The 17,844-nt window shown below is 42.6% G+C and overlaps 1 protein-coding gene across 9 annotated transcripts in view; it reads right to left on the bottom strand.

Moving 5' to 3' along the window:
• The window catches only part of vps13d (vacuolar protein sorting 13 homolog D), a 274,881-nt gene that overhangs the window by 173,907 nt on the left and 83,130 nt on the right, over window positions 1-17,844 (bottom strand). For all 9 annotated transcript variants that reach the window (XM_050064560.1, XM_050064557.1, XM_050064558.1 and 6 more), the window contains 3 exons: window positions 9,944-10,074; window positions 9,743-9,797; window positions 7,882-8,058 (listed from right to left, as the gene is read on the bottom strand). In XM_050064560.1, coding sequence (XP_049920517.1) covers window positions 7,882-8,058; window positions 9,743-9,797; window positions 9,944-10,074 — 363 coding nt within the window. The remainder of the gene's footprint in view (window positions 1-7,881; window positions 8,059-9,742; window positions 9,798-9,943; window positions 10,075-17,844) is intronic.

Below are 17,844 nucleotides of genomic sequence, written 5' to 3' on the forward strand. Positions count from 1 at the left end.
CCGAAGTCGATACCACAGTAAAAAAAATAATAAAATCCTAAGATCCCATGTACTTAAACAAGAAATACTTTAAAATATTTGCATATAAAATAACATTTCTTTCAACAGATTGATATTACTTATATTTTTTCTTTTTCTCTTTTCCTCTTTACCTATTTTTCGTTGTAAAAAACACTGAACAACATCCGCAACAAACTCAATAAACTATTTAAATATTTACTATTTAAATCACGCTGACAGTGTTTGAGCCAACCACAAGAATGTGTGGAATTTTGTTGGTTTCATTAATTGTTTGTCCTTTCCCGGTGCAAATGGAAAAATCCAACATCCCAGTACAAAAAATCAAACGCACCCCAACTGCCATGTTTCGGAAGTAGACACACAAGCGCAGTCATGTACTGCTGTGAGTGAAATCCCTGATCGTTAGCTCACACAGCTTGTTCAGGCTGTTCTCTGTGTTGTCGAAATTAAACAAAATAACATGGAACATATCTGCTTATTATGCTACTGATTTTAATTGGGATATTTTTTGATGAACTGAATGACATTTAAGGGAGTGTTGCACGTCTCGAAGGCTTGGCTCATAGGAGACCACCAGACTCTCTCCCAGGGGAGGGGCTGGGGGAGAGAGGGAGATGTCCGGAGTCCGGACAAAGCTCTGCACGGATCACGGACAGTTCAGAAGCAATTTGGAACGAGTTAAAAGCAATTAATAAACAAAGTGGTGTTTAAAACTGCATATATTGCTAGCAGATCTATTTTCTGGCCTGAAGTGTGGCCCTGACTGGTTCTGAATGTGGGCTTTAGCAGGGAGCCGCTGCCATGTGTAGTTCTACTTCCTCGTCACCCCCTCGCTCTGCATGTAGGCATGGACTGTAACGCTATATGGCGTATACTGCCCCCATCAGTTCCGGAAGAATCATAGCACCAATTCTTACGCTGGTATCGGTTCTTCCGGTTTTTCAAAAAAATTAGTATGGCCAGGTTTTTTTCATCTTGGAATCGAAAGGTATCGCAAGTATCGGTTCTCATGGCATCATTACTGCCACCTGCACACTGGACCCCATCACCTCATGCTTTGTCAAGGTCTGCTTTCCAGCTCTCTCCCCACTAATCACCACAAAAATAACCTCCTCCCTGTCTACTGGCATCGTCCCACCATCTCTCAAAATCGCTGCTGTCATCCCCATTCTAAAAAGACCTGGACTCAACCCTGACATCCCAAATAACTTCAGGCCAATCTCCAAACTACCCTTTCTGTCCAAACTACTGGAACGTGCTGTAGCCTCCCAACTGAATTAAAACCTCTCTGTCAATAACATGTACGAAACATTCCAATCTGCATTTCGATCAAACCATAGTACTGAAACTGCCCTCCTTAAAATCATAACGACCTCCTTCTCTCCTCTGATGCTGAAAACATCAATATCCTCATCCTCCTCAACCTCAGTTCCACCTTCAACACCAATCACTCCATCCTTCTCACCCAACTTGAAACTGTCTTTAATATCACTGGCACTGCTCTCAACTGGTTTAAATCATATCTTTCTGACAGACTTCAGTTCATCTCCATCAATAACTTCATATCCCCCACTGCTCTCCTCCCCCAAGGCGTCCCCCAAGGTTCAGTTCTCAGTCCCCTCCTCTTCATCCTGTACCTGTTCCCCCTTGGTCCATCAGACAAATGGCCGGGTCCCCGGCCTGGCACCCCCCCATCATCTGCATTTGGAGCGGATGGGGTCCAGCGACATGTGGGTCATCTAGCAGGCTCCATCGCACCACCGACACACCCCCAGGAGGTCAGGGGTCCGTGCCCAGGTACAGCGCCCTTCCTCTGTGTTGATTGTGGGGTCCTCCATGGTCAGACATGTGGCGTACGCGACGGTCAGACCTTTTGCCACCCTGTTGCCACCATCAGGGATATTACATCTGCCGCCCTGCAGGCTACAGCCCAGCACACCTCTGCCTCCACAGTGGTTGTCGAAGCTGGCATAAATGACCTAAAACAAGAAAAGTTGGAGCTTCTAAAGAAATACTTTGTCCACCTGATGGACTGTCTGCTGGAAACTGGGAAGCAGGTAATTATTTCCGGCCCACTTCCCCCACTTCGTTTCGGTGACGTCACCAACAGCTATCTCCACCAACTCCACTTGTGGCTGAAGGGTTACTGTCTAAGCAGAAATGTTTCCTTAGCGGACTAACTTTCCCACCTTCCTGGGCAGACCTCGGTTGTTTGGCAGGGGCGGACTGCATCCTAATCGAGAAGGATCACAGCTCTTATCAATTAATATCAATCTGCTTGTGAAGTCCTGTCGAGCACCCACCTCCGCTTGACTGACAGTAAACACATCCAACTTTATGCACTCACCCACTTTCTCTCCCCCCCTCACTTCTGGACGCTATTAGTGACCACAGCGCCCCCTGCCAGCTTCCTGTGGCAGTACCACTTTCACTGGTCCTCCCCTCACAACCTATTAATTGTCAAGGCTCACTGATTTCTGTTATCACTAACCCAAGATCAAATAAAAGGGTCTCTGTTCATAGACCAGCCCCAAATTATAACAATCTGATCTGCATTAAGCCTACATTTATTCATCCCAGCTCATCTATGGTCGTCACCCCAGGTGTCTTTTCTTTTCTTTTACCAGCCCCAATATTGGAACCCCATAAGCTTGCGCTGTTAAACCCTGCTTTGTTTAAGGCCAGAAAAGGCCTGGGGATCTTACACCTAAATATTAGAAGTCTCTGCAGACAATTAGAACATCTAAAGATTCTTGTACAACAGTCTGATCCTGATATTTTGGTTTTGACTGAATCCTGGCTTAAGAAAAGTATTCCTGACTCTGAGGTTTCCCTCCAAAATTATAATCTTTATAGAATCAACAGGATTGGCAGAGGAGGTGGTGTTGCTATATTTGTCAGATCTAGCTTCCCTGTCTCTATTCTGAGTGCTGTTTCTGTGCCCCACTGTTTTGAATTTATTATTCTGAAAATTAATTCATCTCATGATAAGTCATTTAATCTTGCCGGCTTATGCATCCACTCCCTCTTCTACTACCTCTGCCTCTCCTCATTTCACTCTTCAGACCGTTACTCCCTCTACTGTTAGGAAGGCACTACAGTCCATCGATTGTAGGTCAGCAACTGGGAAGGACAAACTAGATCCTTATTTTTAAAGCTCTGTGCCCCTTTTATTACAGAACAGCTTACTTATCTTTTAAACCCCCACTGGATAAAGGTGGTGATAAAAATGATTTAAATAATTATCGACCGATTTTCAAACTACGCTGCCTTGCTAAAATACTGGAATCTCTTGTAAATGAGCAGTTCAAATTGTTTCTCTCAGAAATTCGGTGTTGAGTCCAAATCAATCTGCCTTTAGAGACCAATATAGTACTATCACTGCTTCTACCATGGTTTTAAATGATGTTATTTCTGATATTGATAAGTGGAAGCACTGTGCTGCACTTCTTATTGATCATTCCAAAGCGTTTGACACTGTTGGCCATACTCTGCTCCTTCAGAAAATATGTAACATTGGTTTTGATCATAACTCTTGTAACTGGTTTAGTGATTACTTGTCTTATAGACAACGGTGTGTGATCTTGGGTAATGATCGTTCTATGTTCCTACCACTGTCAAAAAGGGTTCCTCAAGGGTCTATCCTGTGCCCTATCTTGTTCTCAATCTTCATTGACAATATTACATCTGCTTTGACCAGCAGTAGTGTTCATCTCTATGCAGATGATACAATTCTATACTGTTCTGCTGATACTGCTCAGTCTACTATTGAAACCCTTCAATTAACCTTTGACAGCCTGCAAGATTCTCTTTTCAAGTTAAAATTATTACTGAATCCTAACAAGACCAAATTTAAGTTTTTGTCTAGAAATGAAGTTGACATCGACATGCCGCTGGGCATCAGGACCCAGGATGGTCAAAATATTGAAAGGGATCCAGAATATAAATATTTTGGTATTTGGCTGGATCAAAAACTCACTTTTAAGCATCATATCACCACACTTGTTACAAAGCTGCGTCAGAATGACCAATGATCCTCTGAATTCAAATAAAGGTTGAATTGAATGATCCGTCGTCATGGTCTCCGGGTCCACTGCTTCGCCAATGATATCCAGCTCCTCATCTCCACCAAGACAATCTCCACTGCCACCCACTCAGCCCTGACAAACTGCACCACCGAAATAAAATCCTGGCTTCAAACCAACTTCCTTAAATTAAACTGCGACAAATCTGAAATGACGATCACTGGACCAAAAGCACTCACCAAATACACCCATAACTTCACCCTCAACATCAACGGCTCATTTTTGATCAATTCCTCTCCTTCGACCAGCACATTAAACACATCACCAAAACTGTCACCTTTCACCTCAAGAACATCGCCCACCTCCGTCCATCTCTCTCCTCCTCAGCTGCAGAAACCCTCATCACCTCCTGTCTGGACTACTGCAACAGTCTACTCTATGGCTCATCTTCAAAAACCCTCAATAAGCTCCAGTGTATCCAGAACTCTGCTGCTCGGCTACTCACCCCCTCTCCCACTAGGGATCACATCAGCCCATTCTCCATAAGCTCCACTAGCCCCCCATCCCCCAGAAACCAACTTCAAAATCCTCCTCATAAGATACAAAGCCCTCAATAACAAGGCCCCACCCTACCTGTCTGACCCCCCGGCCGAGTTAAATGACTCCCGACCAGTGGTCTTAACATCACACATTATGAAGACCCTGGAGCACCTGGTCCTCCATTTCCTGGAGTCAGAGGTCACTGATGCTGTGGACCCCCTCCAGTTTGCCTATCAGGAGCACATGGGAGTGGAAGATGCGGTTCTTTACAGTAGTAGGGCCTACACCTACTTGGAGGAGCCGGGATGTTGTGTGAGGATCCTTTTCCTTGACTTTTCAAGTGTGTTTAATACTATCCAGCCCCCCATAATGTGAGACCGGTTGGAGGGGATGGGAGTAGATCACATCCTGACCTCTTGGATAACAGACTACCTGACAGAGCAGCCTCAGTATGTCAGGCTTAGAAGCTGTATCTCTGGGATGGTCAAGAGCAGCACTGGTGCTCCACAGGGAACTGTTTTAGCACCGTTCCTGTTCACACTCTACACAGCGGACTTTAAAGGGGCAATAAGCGAAATCGTTTCACCGCTAGGTTCGCTGTTGCGCACTGCCTGTAGAGCAAAACAAAGTGTGTCATGAGCCACTCCTCCCTCTACCTCTGCTCTCCAACACAACCGTAACACCTGACCCATTGCTGGGACAGAGTCGCTAATAACTCAAGCTCCGGACATTAACCCATGCTACGATTGTAACATTAAGTTTAATTGAATCGACACAGCGACATGTGCTTAACGTTACTGTAACACTAATTAAAACAGACATTTGACTTTATGTTGTACCTGTTCAGGAGAAGAAGAGCTAGCTCCGAGTCAGATTGTAGCCCCTTTAGCTCTTGCAGTGCTCTCCACTTTGGAAATGCAAGGCCAATCTTAATCTGGGTTCTGTCCCTTTCTTTATCCGACAACTTCTTCGCCAACAACCGTTGTTTCTTTAGAGGTAATGTCAGATCCTGGTCGTCTTCAGGTGGACATTCCGCTCTCTGCCATTTCATTTCGAAAATACACGCTGCCATTGCTCACTGGCTGTAGCCTTTTATAGGGAGGGAGGGCCAAGGGCTCCAAGAGGAGGAGGAGGAGGAGTGGGGGGATTCACATGAACGTACATGAACACGCAGCCGGACCAGCTTGTAAACAAGGGGCTGGAGATCAACACAGAGAGAGGGTGTGTGAGGTCATGCTATACTCCAGATGAAATTACATCTCTAGTTCTTCACATAGCAATTTTTTAATTCCTTCAATCTAGAAATAATGAATTTTGCTTATTGCTCCTTTAAGTACAACTCTGAGTCCTGCCACATACAAATATACTCTGACGATACAGCTATTGTGGCTTGTATCAGGAGCGATCAGGAGCGTGCTCGGCAAGAGACTGGACCCACTAAGAACTGTGGTGGAGAGGGCCACATTGAACAAACTGGCAGACACCCTCTCCACAGCCTCCTGGAGCAACAGAGGAGCAGCTGGAGCAGTCAGCTTATCTCACTGCATTGCAGAACAGAGCAGGGAGTACAGAGACCTTGTTGATGCCTTCAGGGAGTGGTGCAGTAAATGCTGTCTCCACCTGAACACAGCCAAAACCAAAGAGATGGTGGTGGATTTCAGCAGAAAGAGGTCACCCCATCAACCAGTCTCCATACAGGGGGAAGACATTGAGGTGGTCCACACCTACAAACATCTGGGGGTCCTCTTGGATGATAAGCTGGACTGGTCCTCTGACGACCTCTACAGGAAGGGGTAGAGCTGCCTGTTCTTGCTGCGGACACTGAGGTCCTTTGATGTATGTGTGGAGATGTTGACCATGTTCTATCACACAGTGGTGGCCAGTGCACTTTTCTACGCTGCAGTGTGTTGAGGAAGCAGCTCGACAGACAAAAACATCAAGCGTCTGGACAAGCTGGTTTAAAAAGCTGTCTCAGTGCTCGGCAAGAGACTGGACCCACTAAGAACTGTGGTGGAGAGGGCCACATTGAACAAACTGGAAGATATAATGGACAATAGCAGACACCATCTCCACAGCCTCCTGGAGCAACAGAGGAGCAGCTGGAGCAGTCAGCTCATCTCACTGCATTGCAGAACAGAGCATTTCAGAAGATCCTTTGTCCCCACGGCATATGCCCCACTGATGCATATGTCCACTGACACATAGGTCCACTAACATAATGTATATGTATAATGTAGCCTGGTCAAAGCTCAGGGTGGAAACTGTGGAGCATACGCAGAGCACTTATTGGGTTTTGGTCCGATTGACTGTTTACATGCAGGAGTAATTCGACTCCAAATGGCATTATCTGGTTGTGTAAGTCAGATTTTAAGAAATTCAATTTAGTACAATGCCATGTTTACATGAGTTTTAAAAATCCAGTTTTAGTCAGACAGGAAATCGATTTTCTGAAATATTATGTGTCTTTAATAAAATGATCTATGGCATGATTTCCTGCAGTGAATAATAAAGAAGGCATCCTGCCTTGTCTTTAATGATACCACTTCACTGAAATTTATTGAGGCTCAACTAAAAAAGAGTAGAGGTGCTAATTAACTAAGCAACAGCCATGTATTTAAGGAATGAGGCAACTGTTTAGACAATGATCTAATTAAATGGCTGTGGCTCAGGGGGTAGAGCTGGTCGTCCATTAATAGGAAGATCAGCGGTTTGATCTCTGGTCTGCATGTTGAAGTATCCTTAGGCAAGATACTGAACCTCAAATTGGTGTATGAATGATTAACTGAGTAGCAAGTGGCACCTTGTCTGGTCACCTCAGGCAACAGTGTATGAATGTGCTTGTAAATGGGGGACTGTGACTAAGTAGTGTGAAAGTGCTTTGAGTGGTCAGCTCAGCAGGTGACAGTGGTTGCTTGGTTGCTGGTTGAGGAATAAGTATTCAGTCCCAGACGCCATTTAAAATCCCCATTGGGAATTACAGTTGAGGACTGTCATTTTGCACCTTACTTTGAGAGTTTCTATATCTGCACTGTTGCTCATGGATGCCTTATTTCTTAATTGTTTAAATTTGTTTTACTTATTGAAATCTGTTGTGCATTGACTTTTAAAAAACTTCTGGCACAGCTTGGTAGAAGGGCAAAAAAAAACAACCTCACTTCTTAAAAATGAAGAAATCTTCATGTTTACAGGAAACTGCAAACATTCTGTCTGTAAAAATGTCTGCCTACAGTGTGATATTTCTCTGGCCTTGCAATGCATACGTTCCAAAAAAGGGGCAGCAAGTTTCATTACTCACCTGAGGTATGAACTCTTCCTTTATAGAAGAACTCGGTCACTTTTTTGATTGCTTGTGGGTTGTAGATGATGTTCAATGGACTGGTCTTCACTTCCAGTCTCCTCTCAAATTTACACCTCATGGGGTTACGCTCATAAATCATCTCAAACACCGGTGATGATGAGCACTCTGAGCATCCTGACAACACAAAAACAATGTTTGACTTTTTGTGCCAAATTTGAAAAAATTCACTCAAGGCGTTAAGATATCATGTTCATGAGAATGAGACAGACAAGGTCACAGTGGCCTTGTCCTTTGACATATGACCACCAAAAAAAAATCAGTTGAGTCCATGTGGACATTTGTGCCAAACCTGAAGAAATTCCTTCACACTGTTCTTGAGATATCATGTTCACAAGAATGAGAGGAATGCAAGGTCACAGTGACCTTGACCTTTGACCACCAAAATCTAATCAGTTTATCCTCAAGTCCAAGTGAATTTGTGTGCCAAATTTGAAGATATTCCCTCAAGGTGTTCTTGGGATATCTCATTCAAGAGAATAAGACAGACAAGAACAAGACACCTTGAGTTTTGACCTATGACCAGCAAAAAGCTATCTGTCCATCATTGAGTCCAAGTGGACATTTGTGCCAAATTTGAAGAAATTCACTTAAGTCATTGAAGTGACAAAAATCGGTGCCTGGAAATGGGCCTGGCGGCTCCCGATCCTGTCCTCCTTGTTTCTTCTAAAAAGTCTTCTGTTGTCAATTCAGTATCTTAGGTTCGGCTGGCAGGTACTTAAAAAAGCACTGGAGATAGGCAGAATCTGATGCAATCGAGTTTATTGTGTTCACAGGCAACAACACAGACAAACTCATGAGTCAGCCTCCGGAGGACGACTGACTTCTGCTTTCGGTGCTCTGGCTTATATGCTGGTGGAGGTCGAAGAGATCTCCACCCATTTCTGTAGTCCTTCCCATTTCGATCCGTTTTTACTGGTAGCAGACTTTGCCTTTGTTCTGGCTCAAACTGGAATCTGCCACCAGTATTTCCGGAATCGCTCTCACTCTATTTTTTAAAAACATGTGATCTCTGGGGACTCTCATGCTACAGTCCCTCGTGCTTCCGTGTAATATGACTCATTACATGTACATCAAGTAATACAATCATTTGAGTGTGTGTGTGTGACCTTTCTTGTGTAATATAACTCTTAAGTGCATTAGGTCGTACAATCAAGTGAGTGTAATATAATTCTTAAGTGCATTAGGCAGTACAATCAAGTGAGTGTTCTATCTTCTTTCACACAGCACGTGGTAACTTGTATGAGTGTCACTGTAAGTTCACAACATCATGTGAGTGTAGGTTGATGCATTATATCATTACACAGCGCGTGATAAGTCATATGAGTCAATAAGAGTTCACAACTGCGATGTCACTAAGAGTTCACACAGTTATATTGCATATTATGTATAAATGCAGTATTAGTTTTTTTGTAGAAGTCTACACACTAACATGGTTATATAACTATTTGTATCTTACCCAACTTATGTGGTCTTAACACCTGATGAGGGTTTTGACTTTTACACTACATCATTCATGAGATATAACATTCACAAGGATGGGATGGATGGACAAATGGACGGAGCGACAGACGGACGGACAACCCGAAAACATGATGCTATCGCCGGCGCTGAGGCATAAAGAGTTTATCTCTACTCAGTTTTAAACAGATGGGTACATTTCTGACAGCTTTAACAACTCAACGTGAAAAAGAATCTGAGGTAGTCAAAATGTCAAACTCAGAGAAAGCATTACTGAATATTGTTTGAATTGAAAAAGTTTTTTTAAGATCAATTCTTAAAAAGAAAACAAAAATCTTACCCAAGGTACTGCTGGACTGGACGGATGGCTGGTTAATGGCAACGACAAGTTTGTCCTGCAACAAGTGGCACATGTGAAAAACAGGAGAAGCATGATAAAACATACAGTAGAAAACAATATAAATGTCATGTACTTGAGCTGCAATTCACTTTTCCTCACATTATGGACTCTCTCTGCCCACCTCTGTCCATCACTGCTTACCATTTTGGGAGACACCAGGACAGGAAAGATGGTGCCCTGCGTAGTCAAGTCCCTCAGAAACAAACCACCCAGTTTCACAGACAACAGGGAGGACTCAGAGCGAGGGAGAGACTCCACAATCACCTTTACCCCTGTGGAAACATGCTCACAGTGAATTCAATGAAGGTAGCAACGACAACAACACATAACTTTCAACATATTGTACCACAGTAGCCAGAACTATAATTATATTATTACTTTCATTAATGTTGTTGTAAGCTACTGTCATTACCGTCTGTCCTGCATCTCCCTCTGTCTCTTTCTGTCTCTTTGTGTCATACGGATTACTGTTAATTTATTATGCTGATCTGTTCTGTACAACATCTATTGCACGTCTGTCCGTCCTGGAAGAGGGATCCCTCCTCAGTTGCTCTTCCTGAGGTTTCTACCGTTTTTTTCTCCTGTTAAAGGGGTTTTTTTGGGGAGTTTTTCCTTATCCGCTGTGAGGGTCCTAAGGACAGAGGGATGTGGTATGCTGTAAAGCCCTGTGAGGCAAATTGTGATTTGTGATATTGGGCTTTATAAATAAAACTGAAGTGAAATTGAAATAACTTTAACTCAGTGGACTACTCATTTTCATCCATTCTCAAACCAGGAAACAGCTTATTACACTCGATAACTATGACACAATTTATAGGAATATGATTATCAACCAGTCAACCATCAGATGTACCAAGGTTATTTTTCCTTTCGGTATCTCTAGTTGCACTCGGACAGTTGTGGGCAACAGCACAAAATTTCAACAGCAGGAATGTTATATGGCAGTACTGGATTTACAGGATTTTTGCATCAATCTGATAAAGACCCTTGATTTGTGAGGTGTTAAACTGACTGGATCATTTCTATGTGGGTAGTTTTCCTGTACACAGTCTCTCTGTATATTTCCAAAGATGTACTTTATCACTATATTTGTTGATATGGTTAAATAAAATTATCTATTACACCTATTGATGCACTTCAACATTGCAAAAAATTCCACACTTAAGGCCTTTGCCCACTGAGTCAGTTTTCTTTGTCCGAAATTGTCGCCTGTCTAAAAATAAATACTACGTCACATTGTACAAATCACATTTGCACACCGAGTCTAAAACTTTCGTCCATCAAAAACGTTTTCTGAACAGGTTCGAATTTCTGTTTTTTTCACATCCGTCAGAAGCCTTTAGAGAGCTGTTTTACCAAGAATCAGTGAAGAAAATGTAGCGGTGGGTAGGGATGGGTACCAAACTCCGGTACTGAACGAGCCCCGGGGCTACATTCTTCAAGACCACAGTATTGATAAGCTCTGACCTTAACAGTTCTGCTATCGGTACTGGAGCAGTCGCGTTTTTCGTTTCTTTTTACAAGATAAACGCTATCTTGCACATTTATCTCACCAACTCCATCAATTATCCGTCATTGTATCATAATTTTCGCTATTCTCCCTGAAGACGAGAGATCTGTCTCGCTCACCCTGGCTGCCTGCTGTGTGTGAGTGTAGAGCAGGGGTGCGGGGCTGTTGTTCCAGTGACACACACACACACACACACACACACACACACACACACAAGACAACGCATACACCAACTCAAGCTCGTAGCCTACCTTTAGATAGATAACGATGGCGGAGAGAGCCAAACTGTCAAAAGTGTGGCTTTACATTACAAGAGTTGATGCAGACACAGCGCGTTGTCACAAGTGTGACAAATGTTTTGCGTGTAAGGGTGGCAACACTAGTAATTTGTCAAAACACCTTGCGAAAGTGCATCATATTCAGACAGAAAAATGTACAGTGTTTGACTGCCCTAGCACTAGTGATGGTGAAATCGAAGCTTCATGAAGCATTGAACCACTTTGACACACCTGCTTCAAGAATGACACACTGCTTCGAATTATTTCATACAGTCAGAAGAGTGACATCTGCTGGCTGTGTGTCAGAATTGCATCTAAGTGGAAGACCTGGAAAAGCCTCAAGACTGCCGAGACTGCCTGTAACGTGGCCTCGCTCCCGGTAGTCACGTGATTGTGGGTGTGCCGAAGCAGGGATCGAAACACTGCCTCGGAACACTTGCGCTTCAAAAGATCGACACTGTGTCGAGCAAACTGGCTCCAGCGTAACATCACTAACTAGCACAGCTAGTTAATTTACGTCCAGTCCAGGTTTGAAACATTATGCTAGCAGCCAACACGTGGAGTTAATAACCATTAGCTATTTTGCGACCCTATTTACTAAATAGGGTTTCCGGCACAAGATAACGGCTTAACGGCGACGGAGAAGCCTGGCTCCAGGTCCAATATTTTCCTCTTCGTTGATGTCATGACTGTCCATAAGTACCTGAACAGCCGAGCCGTGGCAGCACACAGATATGTGACGTGTCAGAGGGGAAACGAGCCATTACTCTTTGTGGCAGGTAACGGTCCACAAATCTCACCGCACTTTAGGGACTGTTCTTTACTTAGAGAAGAAGAAGAAGCTTTATTGTCATTGTACACACGATACAACGAAACTTTGTTTGGCAGCAATTCCTGTAGCAGCTACCGTATATCGAGTGTCTTAAAAAAAAAAAAATTAAAATCAGAAGTGTGCAAAAGAGGCAGTTATAAATATATAATCAATAAATATATATANTTGCTGTGGTATCATGATACTACTCAGAACCGTGATATTTTCACTGGTATCGTACCGTGGGTCCCAATTTTGGTACCATGACAACACTATTATTTTATGTATTTTACATTTCAAGTTGTAAAAAGTAAAATGTTTTGTTAAAAAACTATTTTGTTGCATAATGAGAATTGAGAAAATAAAGCAAATTATGTTCTTAATTTGTTCTTTTTCTTCCTCAAAAAGTATCGATAAGAGTGCCGTTAAAATACTGGATCGATAAGCAGTATCGATAAGAGTAGTAGTACCGTTAAAAACTTAACGATACCCATCCCTAGTTGTCACGGTAGCAAAATTGGGACCCACGGTACAATACCAGCGAAAGTATCACGGTTCTGAGTAGTATCACGATACCACAGCAAAAATTAGGCAGGTGTGCCTTTTGTCATTTATAAAAAGATAAATCACTTTTCTATAATACATCACTGATATTTCAATGGAATAAATTACTGACTGACTTATTCATACTTCAAAAACAGCATCAATAAGTGATTAACATAGGAGGGATCAAAATAAAATAAAAAAATAAAATAAAAATCAACCAGCCACCCTCCTCCCCTGACAAGTAAAGAACAGTCCCTTCATAAGTAAAGAACAGTCCCTAAAGTGCGGTGAGGTTTGTGGACCATTACCTGCCACAAAGAGTAATGTGAACGGCCCGTTTCCCCTCTGACACATCACATATCTGTGTGCCACCACGGCTCAGCTGTTCAGGTACTTCTGGACAGTCATGACATCAACAAAGAGGAAAATATTGGACCTGGAGCCAGGCTTCTCCGTCACCGTTAAGCCGTTATCTTGTGCCGGGAACCCTATTTAGTAAATAGGGTCGCAAAATAGCTAATGGTTATTAACACCACATGTTGGCTGCTAGCATAATGTTACAAACCTGGACTGGACATAAATGAACTAGCTGTGCTAGGGCAGTCAAACACTGTACATCTTTCTGTCTGAATATGATTCACTTTCGCAAGGTGTTTTGACAAATTACTAGTGTTGCCGCCCTTACACGCAAAACATTTGTCACACTTGTGACAACGCGCTGTGTCTGCATCAACTCTTGTAATGTAAAGCCACACTTTTGACCATTTGGCTCTCTCCGCCATCGTTATCTATCTAAAGGTAAGCTACGAGCTTGAGAATTTAAATTCGAATTTGAAAAAAAAATGGACCTTCGAATCTGAAAATTGATATTCGATTGTGGAGAGAGAAAAAAACCACCACCACAGCTGTCCTCTTTGCAAGTGGGCGTTGGCATCAGACGCGCATTTCTCCACGCTAGTCGACAAGCGGTTCTGCTCCCTGCTGTTGTCTCCGTCACCCAGCTTGACACATTCACTCGCGGCTCGCGCAGAAAATAGACCAGACGCCGAAACGATCGCTGCAGGGCGCGAGCCGGTCACGGTCCGGTGCTTCGAGGCTATTCGCAGCGCTTCCGCGGGCAGTGTGGTCACGGGTCAGAGAGGGGGGGCGAGCAAGAGGTCCGCGGTCGTTTATAACGTAATGTTATAGATAATTGTTTTATGTGTTTTAATGTGTAGGTATGTAAATGTTTTCAAAGACGTTTATGTTGAAATAAAAATACCTACAGGTAGTTTCATATACAAGTATGTTTCCTTGTATTAATTTGCCCTCTTGTGGACATAATGCGGAAAAAAAAATATTCAAATGGTTCAAACCTATGAGTTATTTTTAGAAGGAATATTCGAACGTCATTTTTGAGCAATTTTGACAGCCCTAATCCAATCACATCGATGCAAAGTGAAAACATCAATCCATATCGTCATCTATGGGATACTCATTTATTTGAAAGTCTGTGTCACTGTCAAACAGCAGCAGGCAGATGGCAAGCAGCCAAGAGAAAGATGATGAGGATAATGTTATTTACTCTGTTATTTACTCTGGAAATATTTACTCTGGAAATATTTCGGATTTCAGAGTAAATAAGGATCAACAAACAGAGCACATGCTCTAAGGCCAAGGACGCACATGGCCTAGATACAGATTTTATAAAAACACATTCCGATGCTTTAATAAAACCAATCACCATTTTAGTGAATCAATCAAAAGGCTCAAAGGAAGTGCCATCATCATGAAAGGTGGCCACGGAGACACCAATATTTAAGTCTGGTAGCAGGGCAGCAGTAGCCAACTACAGGCCAATTGGCATCCTCCCAACCATATCCAAGGTTGCCAAAAAATGGGTATCGAAACTGTTGACTATACACCTAGATAAAGGCCACACCCCACTCCGCCCACTTCAGTTTGGCGTTCGTGCCCATCACTCCACTGAGACAGCGAACTGTGTGTTCATTGAAAAAATCAAATACATGCTGGACAAACATTCATACGTAGGTGCTGTGTTCCTGGACCTCAGGAGGGCATTTGACACTGTCAACCATCAAATACTCCTGGCAAAATTATCTCATTTCAATTTCTCCACAGATACTATAAAATGGTTCAGGTCCTACCTAACAAACAGAAAACAGTGTGTCATGAAATCGCCCTGCCTTGATAATCCAGCAGGTGTGCCACAAGGCTCGGTCCTTGGGCCACTACTCTTTTCCTTGTATATAAATGACCTGCCTGACGCATGCCCTGACTTTAACATCCAAATGTACGCAGATGATGAAGTCATCTTCCTTCATGGCAAAAAACCTGACTTGATCTCAAACAAGTTAACGGACGATCTAATCATGGTCCAACACTGGCTGCAGAGTACGGCCTAATCCCAATTCCTATCTTAACCCTCAATCTTAACCCTCAGTCTCAAAAATCTGCGCTCCCGCGAAGTGTTAGTGCTGTCCCGATTCTCAGAGTGTTGAGTTGAGGGTCAAGAATAAGGGCTGTATGGCCCTCACTTTTAAGATTTTCCAGGACCACCCTTGGCAGTAAGTGCTATCCCAGAATCCTTTGCGTATCATTCGTCGAGCTCAGCCGAACTCAGCCGCGTACAGACGATTCAGTCAATGCAAGATGGCGGCGACAAGCGTGAGGAAGCGGAGTTATCAATGTGAGTATTTTCCTCGTTAATAGTTGTTTTAAAATTATGATAACCATTGCATTATCTTAGTTTAACGTCATTTTATGGACTATAGACCTCTTTGTAGCGTAACACACATATTTTTGGTCGCGGGCGACGGCTTGCCTGCCCCGCCGCACGTAACCCCGGTTCTCTGATAACCGAGTATGCTGTCATTCAGTTACAAAAAGTCATTTTTCTCAGTGATAATGTAGTTGTTAAGTTGTTTTAATATACGTGAAATGTTTGCATCGACATTTTTGTAAGATGACCGGACGGTGTCATCTCCTGTAGCCGTAGAGTCTGCAGCTGGTAACGTTACAGCTGCAGGTTAACGTTAGTGATCGTATTATCTGGTGACTTTCCGCTGAATAAGTTACGTCGGTTGTTGTGGTACAGGTTATTTGGTTGAATATCAACTTATAACCCAAAGAGTGAAACGTTAACGTGGATGAAAGTCACCAGATAACACTTGTGTGACTGTGTAAACAGCCTCACCAGTTCTGCTGGATGTTGACTACAGTATTCATTGTGATAATACTTGCAATACTACATGAAACTAACTAATAACTTAACGAATATCTGACAGGTAGCCCAAAAAAGTAAAAAATAAAAGAAAGTAATGTTGTTATCTCCGTTCCATTTCAGAGCCACCAGACAAAACACAAGCCCTGATTCATTTCAGGGCCACCAATGAAGACAAGTTTACAAAAAGCAAGCAGGCTCCAAAAAAACTATGGGAGTGAGTAATTTGTAACTTGTGAACTGTTCATATTCATAACATAATTCTCAGTCACAACAACAACTGTTCCCCTAGTGATCAAGCATTCTGTTTCAATATGAAATCAGCACAGCTGCAGACGGCATTGTCGAAGATTGTTGTTTGGTAACTGTACTTTTGTTTTGCTGCCCCTATACTGTCACTTTTTGGAAAGATTTTGTCGAGTATATTCGTTGCAACATTTATGTTCTATTTTCACTACTGTACAAAGATGTGCTGTTTGGATTTTATGATGTCAGCATTTCAAAACAAAAACAATTCTATATCATTAATCTATCTATTATCTTAGCAAAATTCCATATTCATAAGAGATGTATGGCCCTCACTTTTAAGATGTTCAAAATTTTTATGAATGAAATGCAGCAATACTTAGAAACCATTCAGCACTCCACAAACTCCAAAGCTATAAAGCCTCTGAAAATATGTAAACAATTTAATTGTTTCAGCTGCTGAACTTTTTTATTTATTTATTTGTTTATTTTATTTCTTTTTCTTTTCTCTTAACCCTGGCATATTTGTTCTGTTCATGTCTGTCACTGCTTGTTTTGTACAAGAATTGAAATAAAGTGCTGGGAAAAAAAAACTCATTACGTCTTTTTATCGACGACTACTGATGACATATATTTCTTCTTCTTTGAACTGACAGACTGGACAGAGTTTTGGCATATTGCTGCCCCTGACAGTCTTAAGACGTATTTGCCTTTGAAGGGTGTCCCATTTTAAAGTCACAAGATAGCCCTTAACACTTGGTTTTGAGGGCTAGTGAGATTGAGGGTTGAGCTTGAGAATTAAGATTGAGGGTTAAGATAGGAATTGGGATTGGGCCTACATGTCTACTGCTTAACACTACAAAAACCGTATTCATGTTGTTCAGCAAACGCCTAGTCAAAATTACACGGTCCAATGTGTTCCTTGGGGGGGGGGGGGGGGGGGGGGGGACTTGAATTAGTCTCTCATTTCAAGTACCTGGGAGTCATTTTAGGAGTCATTGCAGGTGCCACGTTTTTAAAACCCATTGAACAACTCTTTCACAAAGCCATAAAGATTTTTGCCAGAAAATCACTGTCATACCATCACTGCAACATTTTGGATCAATACAACTTCTTAAACTTCGAAAACTTCGAAGTCCTGAAGAGTGCTTGTTTTGTTTTTAAGTGTTTAAATGGCCTAGCGCCCCCTCCTGTACAGGAATTCATCCATAAAAAAAACAACAACAATCGACCGGACTTGTAACTAGGTCAGACACCAGAGGTGACTGCAAGGTACAACACAGACTGACCACATTTGGCCAAAATGTGCTCTCTATAAAAGGTAGCCAAACCTGGAACTGCCTCCCAGAGTACCTAAGAGAAATTCCCACCCTTGCCACCTTTAGAGGTACGCTAAAAAAAATGGCTAAAAGCCAACCAGTCATGTAA

This window comes from Epinephelus moara, chromosome 16 (genome assembly GCF_006386435.1).
Source record: "Epinephelus moara isolate mb chromosome 16, YSFRI_EMoa_1.0, whole genome shotgun sequence".
Classification (NCBI taxonomy): domain Eukaryota; kingdom Metazoa; phylum Chordata; class Actinopteri; order Perciformes; family Serranidae; genus Epinephelus; species Epinephelus moara.